Source organism: Helianthus annuus, chromosome 15 (genome assembly GCF_002127325.2).
Source record: "Helianthus annuus cultivar XRQ/B chromosome 15, HanXRQr2.0-SUNRISE, whole genome shotgun sequence".
In the NCBI taxonomy this organism is placed as follows: Eukaryota; Viridiplantae; Streptophyta; class Magnoliopsida; order Asterales; family Asteraceae; genus Helianthus; species Helianthus annuus.
The window spans coordinates 160,432,019-160,440,823 of NC_035447.2; the positions used below are offsets into that span (position 1 = coordinate 160,432,019).

The following is an 8,805-nucleotide window of genomic DNA, read 5'->3' on the forward strand; positions in this document are numbered from 1 at the left end:
TGAACTGAGATACAAGTATTTAAGCAAAATACTTTTATCCGACATCAACTTAGCGAAAGGTGAAATGATGGAACTGTTAGAGAAGTATGAGAAGATGGAGCCTGAAAAGAAAGAGGAATGCAAGAAAAATGCGGAAACGAAAATCAATGACAGATTGAACAAGAAATATTGATTGTGTTGGTTGAACAATATAACATTAGTTTGGTAGTTGTCTGTAATATTTTGTGCTGGTTTAACAATTAATATGGTGCTGGTTTAACAATTACACTGTACTGCTTTAACAGTTATATTAGGAAAGTTAATTTTATGCTGGTTTTACAATTAATATTGTGCTGGTTTCACTATGACAATATGTGATGGTTTCATAGAAGAAGTTTAAAATTGTGCTGGTTTTATAATTGTGCTGGTTTTAAAGAACAAAGTTTAAAATTGTGCTGGTTTTAAAGAACAAAGTTTAAAATTGTGTTGGTTTTAAACAGTATATTGAATGTTGAAAAATCAAATTCTTGACAATTGCATTTACAAAATCAACAAAAACTAATAATGTGCTGGTTGAATGTTGTAAACATAATAAGAATACAAGAAATCCAAACTGAAATGAAAAAAATAACAAATCCAAATATCATGATTTCCAAGACACACGACTAACTGCTCTTCTGGGAATCAGCAACAGTAGTCTTCATCTTACAAGTCCGACTATTATGTCCATGACCTCCACATATCAAACAACCTCTAGTTTTAGTTTTCTTTGATATTCTTGAAGATGATACCTCACGAAAAGACTTTAAGCGTTTGTTTGAACCACACCCCTTGTTTCTAATACCACTAGGTGGAAGAATGGTAGCAGAAGACGATGAACATGGCTGATCAGCATGAAGAATATTAGCTAATCTTGCATTCTTGTCAAGTGATTCTGCAGGAAGGTCAGCAGAATCAACCTTCAACTTCGACTCGATCACTTGGTCTCTATACAACGATAACAGGTCAATATTTGTAACAAGACGGTTAACAATATGTTCAGTTGCAGTCATTATCTCACGCACAATGCTGGAAGCACGTTCAACTTGATTACCAGCAGCATTTTGATCAAAACTCGAAACTTTTGTCTTTTTTGGAACAACATCTCTTGTCCAACGCCCCATAACATATTTTTTAGGGAACTCCTTTATACCACAAAGACGAAGAACACAAAAGGCATGCCTACATAGCAAACCATACTGCTCATATCGGTTGCAGCTGCATTTAATTTCCATATCCTTAGGAGTAAAAAGAACCTACACAAATAACAAATGCTTATATTGTGCTAGTTTATAACAAAAGTGTGCTGGTTTATATATGTAAAATTCTAATTGTAAATATAAATCACTGTGCTACTTAAAATGTATTGTAAAAAGCAGAACATGTTTGTGCTACTAAAGGTATAAATAAATACCTCATGAAGGCCAGGAAGATTGACCTGTAGAATATAAAACTTAATTGAATCACCAACTTCTTCTTCACGCCTGCACATACAATTCTTGCAAGCAAGTCGAATTTCTTCTTGAACATCAAAAAATATCCCCCGAGTATAAATCTTTGCAGCTTCCAGTTCCAATTCATAATTGGTTTTCATGCGAGGTTGTGTGTATCTGGTATCATGATCACGTTTGCTGCGCTTAAACCTCTGAGATTCCATTGCAGTATCAAAATGGCTCAAAAACTCAACTAATGACAATTTTGTGTTGGTTAATTGACCAAAAAAATGATTTTCACTCTCAGACCTAGATGTTGTACGCATAAGACCGGACATATGTTCATGACGATAGTATGCAGGAATCCAATCTGATCTGAGGTTGTACATATCAGACAGCCAGCTGTTACTAGTAAGGTTGTACTTAATCATTAAATCACACCATTGTGTCTCAAACTGTGCTGGTTCAAGAGCATCAGTCCATACAACATCACATATATCTTCTTTAAAAACCTCATCTTGTGATAGCTCAGTACCAACCTATAACAAAAAAAAAATAATTAGTATATTAAAACAGCAAACAAATCCTAAAATGTGCTGGTTTATATGTTAAAGTGTGCTAGTTGATGTATAAACTTAAACTATGATGCTTAAACTGTGATGGTTTAAAGAAAGTGTGCTGGTTTAAAAGTGTGCTGAGTTATATGCCAAAGTGTGCTGGTTTAAAAGTGTGCTGGTTTATATGCTAAAGTGTGCTGGTTTAAATGGATTGTTTAAAGTGTGCTGGTTTATATTCTAAAAGTGTGCTGGTTTAAGAAAGTTACCTTTTCAGAAACTTTGATCATTATATGCCACATACACAAACGATGTCTGGTATCTGGGAAAACATCTCGGATGGCAATTTTCATTGCAGCGTCCTGATCAGTCACAACCACCTTAGGTGCAACACCAAAAGCCTTCAAAAAACTTTGAAGAAGCCATTTATATGATTCAGCACAAAGAACCAGCAAACGTGACATTGTGATGATGATTATCGATTCCAGTGAACGGAACAAATACCAAGTCATACCTAAAAATTGAATTGATTATATTACAACTGCTTGCTGAATTGTGCTAGTTTAATAAAAATATGAATAAATGATCTACAAAAAGTGAATAAAATACATGTTCGTACGGAACGTAGCATCAAAAGACATAACATCCCCAAAGACCTCATAATTCAGTTTCATTTCTTCATCAGCCCAAAATAATCCAGCAAGAGCACCTTTTTCATCACAATAAAATTCACAAGAAAAATTCGGCAAATACAGCTTCTTCTTCATAAGACGTTGGACAGCCATATCCACATCAAACTCTCCAATGAACAAATTAATATCTCTTTTAAAATTTTTACAATCAGTAGACGTCACTCCAACCTTATCAAATCCACCACGAATCTTTCTCATAAGGTTGAATGCCCTAACTGGACCAATATTCATCTCAGAAAAATCAGAAAGCAGTTGCTCTTCAGTGAATGTCAACTTTCTAGACGAAGCTAAAAGATGATAATCCTCTTCATCAACAAAAGAATGATTATGCTCCTCAAATACATGAGAAATTCTATAAGTATTTTTTGGAGTTAAAGACAAACGGATGTGTGCCTTACATCCGGTACGTTTAGAAGGTCTCCTCCTTCGGTCATTTAACTTTTTATCAGCACCAACACTATCATTTACCGTGTCAACAGCACAGGATGTCGCTGAACCCTCTTTCGCACAAACAAAGTACTTTCTAATCACAACACCATTTTTTGAAGATTGAGTATGCTTTCGACCCTCAAACCCAGATAACTTAGCATACTTCTTATAGAAATTAAAGGCAGAATCAATTGACTGGAAATGCATACCAACTACAGGTTTGGAAGAATCTGGAACAATAGGAGTATAATACTGATTACCAGTAGTTGGACAGATACGAACTCCTGAACAAATCAAAAAACCAGAACAAATAAAAGATATCAGCACAAACTTTACAATAAACCAGCACAAAAAACAAGCACAACTTTACCAGACAAACTAGCACAAAATAAAGATATCAGCACAACTTTACAAACCTACACTTTAAAATATGATGTAATATAAAAAAACCAGCACAACTTCAAAAAACCAGCACAACTTCAGAACTACACTTTTAAATAAAAACCAGCACAACTTAGATCAAAACTAAAAACCTAAAAAGTAGATGAAATTAAAACTAGAAGGTATTTTACCATCGACAGTAGTAGACATCATTAAAATAGAGGAGGATAAATCAGCAAATCAATGAATGAACAGAGGAGCTAGGGTTCCAGCAAATCGATGAAAACGATGAACGATTCAGCAGGATTGATCTCAATCTCGCAGGTACCGGCAAATCGATGAAAACGATCAACGATTCAGCAGGATTGAGATTGAGATTTGCGATTGATTTAGATGAAAACGATCTCGATGAAATTGGTCAGATGATGAAGCTCAATGAATGAATGAATGAAAAATATGAAAGAAGGAATGAAAATCGTGTGATTAAAACTAAGTACAGATCTGTTTGAAATTTGCATTTTCCAATATTACCCTTTCATCTAAATTAATGAGATTGCCACATGTAAGCTCAAGATTGCTTCTTAGGAAACTTAGGGAAGATGAAATTCTTAGTTGAACCTCTACCTATATATATATATATATGTATATATATGCATGTAGTATTTACGGACAACACGAAAAGCGTTTAAAAATGCCGTTTTCTAAAGAATGTACTAGTATCATATTGAAATTAAAGATAATAAAATGATATTTTGTAAGTATAACTTTTTTTGAAGAAATAATAAAGTATATAACACTTATATGGGTTTAAAAGTTTAATAAATTAGTTAAAAATTTTGTGGCTATTATATATAATATATATATATATATATATTTTTGATGAAAGATGATAAATAGTAACTTTATTATTATAATAATATATAGCTTTTTATTATTTTTTATTTAATATATTATAATAGTTATTATTATATTTACTATTAATAACATATTTTTAATATTTCTTACCTTTTCAAAACCATATATTTCTTTTACCATTGTTTAATAATTATCTTTTCTTTGTTTAGAACATATATTAATTTATCGATTAATTTGATACTTCTCTAATAATTTACGTTTTTAACTTTTTTCTAAAATTTAAATACGTAGTTGTGCTTGATTTTTCCCTCACATTCAGTTATAAGTTTTGTTAAAAACGAAGTTGTACTCAAAATAAAATATTTATTTGGTATTATAAAACGGTACGATGATAAACTAAACCGTTCTAATGGTTTGTGTAACACCCCAAAAACGGGTTTGGTAATAATATTAAATTAACCAAAAATAAACGGGTAAAATACTGTTAGTGGTAAAGGTAAACTCGGTAAATATTAGGATTTAAATAAATAAACCTAATATTAATTAAAAGGAGGATAAATACTTAGAGAAAAACAAAGTTTACGAGAAGCCTGAGCTAACGGGACTTAAAAATAAAACGGGTCATGACTTACTTGAACCCACCAAGTAACTAGGAATGACTAACCTAGTTAGTTAATTGTTTTAACACAATTAATAAAGCATGAATTGGTAGGTTTTTGTAAAATTAGAACTAAAGGGACTTAGGTTGCCAAAAAGGGGACTTGATTTATAAAAACTAAAAATCAAAACACATCACACACTTAGTGTATGTGTATGTGCGTACGACCAGGAGCAAGAGCAGGGGGCTCAAAACCCTAGTTCAACAAATTCATCAAATCGAAGCTCAATTCAAGCCCAAAATCGATGCATGAACACATAAAATCGATCACCAAGCTTAGGGGATCATGAGGTATGTCAAATTTTAGATATTTATGAAGTTGAGATTCTTGATGAACTTATAAAAATCAAAATTCAAGCTTGAATGATTGATGTTTGGGTGAAACTAGAATGAATCCAGGTTTAGGAACGAACCCTAGTCAATAAATTTATGAATTGGCGTTCATAATTATGAACTTCCTAATCACCCACTTAGGTGTTCAATGGGTTTTGTAGGATGAGGAAAAACATTAGAATTTTGATTAGGAAATGGGTGTTGTTTGAATTCCATGAAGTGAATCTAGAGTTGTTATGTATGCTAGATATAATGAATTTGAAAATGATGTTAAACTTGGTAGAAATAACTAGTTATGAACTAGATTGTAAATGTGTAAAAAAAAATTATCCCCACTAGGTGTTTGTTAAAATGCCTAAGTGAAATCGCACATCTATTCGGTTGTAAGTAGAACTTGATTTAATTAGGTATCCGTAGGAATGCCTAATAACATGATAAAAAGGGTTTCATTTATAGATGAAAACCCGTAGATGTTGTCTAATGAATAAAGTGTCTTTGATAATTGACGAGATTGTCTAAATGAGTTATTGAATGCAAATTTGCATTTTTGTATAATTAAGGGTAAATGACTTTTATAAGTCAAATTAACCAATGATGAAGTCAAATAGTAGTTTCGACATAGAAATCGTAAGATGGAATAGTCGTATGTGATAATGACTAATCTAACCGTCTTACGAATTATGATGATAGTTTGACTCTTGACAAGCTGGATGGAGGCTTGGGAAAGAAGCGGGTCAAACGGATCGAGTACGCAGAAAAGAGCATAACCGGATGCGAGGTAAGTGAAACTTACACTTCTTTTGTAGAATACGTATATATTCTATAAGATATAAATACGATAAAGATAATATTTGAAATATGGTTTCCGATGCGTAATGATACGGGTCGGAACAAATATAAATGATAAAAACCATGGTTTATGGTAAAAAGGGGGCGAATGTAATTTAGCCATGTAATGACTAAGAATTTATAAGTTTCGTTAAGATTACCTTATAGTGTAACTAACAATGAGAAAAAGGGTAAAAATGGAAGTTTAGTCAAGCGTCGACTAATGTAAATTGAACTTAAAAAGATCTTGTGGTAACACCCGAAATGTGTCGGATGTGTGAATTGGAAATTGAAATCCATGTTTTTAATCTATGTAAATGTTTGGTCATATAGTCTAAACGGGTCAAATGGTGGTGATAACACCATTTGACAATATCTACTAATGATTATTGTCAAGTCATATATTAACATGAGCGAATAACAATTTGAATAATTGAGACCCCATAGAATATCGGTTAATTAAAGCAAGGTATAAAACGGGTCTATATGTTGACTCGAGCCAGGTACGCATATATATAGATTTATAGTTAAAAGTGCAATGTTGGTCAAATACCTTAGCAAAGGACCCTTGTTGTAAAAGGAGAGACTAAGTTGACCAAAACGCCCTTGATGGGTAAATCAGGCAAACCACCTTTAAAAGGTGTTTAGAAATAAGCATTTTAATCAAAATTGAATCCTTAGGATAAGTATACAAATGGATGATACGGAACGTTAGTGTCCAATGAATTGAAATGGGTATTTTTCCGCAAAAATGTCAACCGAGGGGTAAAACTCGAAATAAACGGTTTGCCACACTAAATCCACCACAATTATAATGTGGTGGATGACAAGTCGATAAAAAAATGGAGGTAGGATGTAAACCAAGAAAAAGCGTGATTTAAGCTTAAAAGTGTCTAAATACCCATAACGGGTCAAAATGAGTAGATATGTAAAAACGGGTTAAGAATACATAAGAAACCCGTAATTTGAACCTTGAATATTAATAAACTGATATAATGTGATGTACATAATATTTTAAAGGTGATAAACAAGTTTGTTTGATAAAATCATGAACGGGTCAAAAAGAGTTATAATTAAATATCAAGCTGAGAGCTTAAAATCTAAATTTTTTTGAATTCAGATGTCGGATTTTAACTCCATGAGATGGAGAATCAAATTACGATCGCATAGGAAAAAGAATCGTCTAAAACGTATTTATAAATTGAAACATATGCACATTTTGGTGTATGTTAAGTTAGTAGAAATTGGGCTGGGAATCAGCAGCACAGAAAAACAATCTTTCAGTCGAAATGGACCCGTCGCGCCCCGCGACGGAGAAGTATTAAGACGTCGCGCCGCGCCACGGACTGAGGCGCCCCGCGAAAGCCAGGGCCAAGTCTGTCGCGGCCCGCGACAGACTACAGAGCTGGCAAATTGATTTTTATTTGTTGTTTGATGTTTAGAACTTGTTTAAACTATTATTTAAGCATCAAAACTAACTTTTAAGTTGGTTTTGATCACAGGTAAATATCAAGAGTTCCCGGATGAAGATCAAGCTCAACAAAGAACCGAACACAATGCAATTACAAGCTTCTGCACATAGTTTCGTTGTTATATTTAAACGACGAATTTCTATCAAACAAGATGTAACGAATTAAAATTTAGTAAAGTTTTAAATAACCTGTATTTTCATTATAAATGTAATCATAATTACATGTTTATTTTCGAAATCTGTATGAAAACCGATAATTAATAGTCAGGGTCTTACAAGTTGGTAATCAGAGCTCAAGGTTAAAAGAATAAAGTGTTCGGTTCGAGGCTTGATCGCAAATCCGGTAAGTACATGTATATAGTAATAGATTAGTATGATTAAAGTGTTGTGAATAACAAATAGGATTATCGTGTAATACATGTTACCCCAATTAAATCGATCAAGGATCGATATAGTTAACGATATTACGTGCGTTGACACGTATACCAGAAAGCCTTGTATTATAATACGGGCGATTATTGATGTCAACATTACTAACTTTTGTGAATGTTTTAATTGAAGAACACTCGCATCTGAAGATGACGAGAGTTGAACAAATTTTGGATATGACGGAGGAACGGTCCGAAGTATGACGAGCAGAGCATACTCGCCAAGGACCTAAATCGCGTAACAGTCGCGAGTAAGGTTAATAGCAGGGAAAGCCCGTTAGGGCAAGCATTTACCAGGTGCACGTTTTTAGATCTATTGCACAAATAGTAATACGCAATAAGTACGTAGAGATTGACTGTTGGATATTTAAGATAAAAACTTGGAAAAACCTGAATATAGTATCTATTCAGGATGATGTTTCCAAGAGGAATTAAATAACAACATGTGTTATTCACGATGATGAATAACAATGCAATAACAAGATTAGTTCATGTGGAAACTTGGGCGGGAGTGAATATCCAAGTGAATAATTCTCAACATAATACTATTGAGAAAGGTAACAATCACATTAAAGAATGTGATTATATATGTAACACCTCGTAAAATCACGTCCAATGGTGTATTGACACGTGTAATAAACCCTAATGAAGTCAAACATGGAATTTAAAGGACTAAATTTTTTGAAAAATCAAAAACTTCGATAATGAAAGGACTGGAAGTGTTA

General features: G+C 33.0%; 2 protein-coding genes across 2 annotated transcripts; both read right to left on the reverse strand.

The window, feature by feature from the left end:
* Positions 1–644: 644 nt before the first annotated feature.
* Positions 645–2,469, reverse strand: LOC110914474 (protein FAR1-RELATED SEQUENCE 5-like). The gene is made up of 3 exons (XM_035984497.1): positions 2,275–2,469; positions 1,433–1,990; positions 645–1,274 (listed from the first exon to the last, which is right to left on the reverse strand). Exons 1-3 carry the CDS (start codon positions 2,467–2,469, stop codon positions 645–647), a joined length of 1,383 nt encoding a protein of 460 aa, XP_035840390.1.
* Positions 2,470–2,592: 123 nt separating this feature from the next.
* LOC110914473 (protein FAR1-RELATED SEQUENCE 5-like) lies at positions 2,593–3,932 on the reverse strand. The gene is made up of 2 exons (XM_022159259.1): positions 3,699–3,932; positions 2,593–3,410 (listed from the first exon to the last, which is right to left on the reverse strand). The coding sequence occupies exons 1-2, from the start codon at positions 3,718–3,720 to the stop codon at positions 2,593–2,595; spliced, it is 840 nt and encodes a 279-aa protein (XP_022014951.1). The 5' UTR covers positions 3,721–3,932.
* Between the last annotated feature and the right edge of the window lie 4,873 nt (positions 3,933–8,805).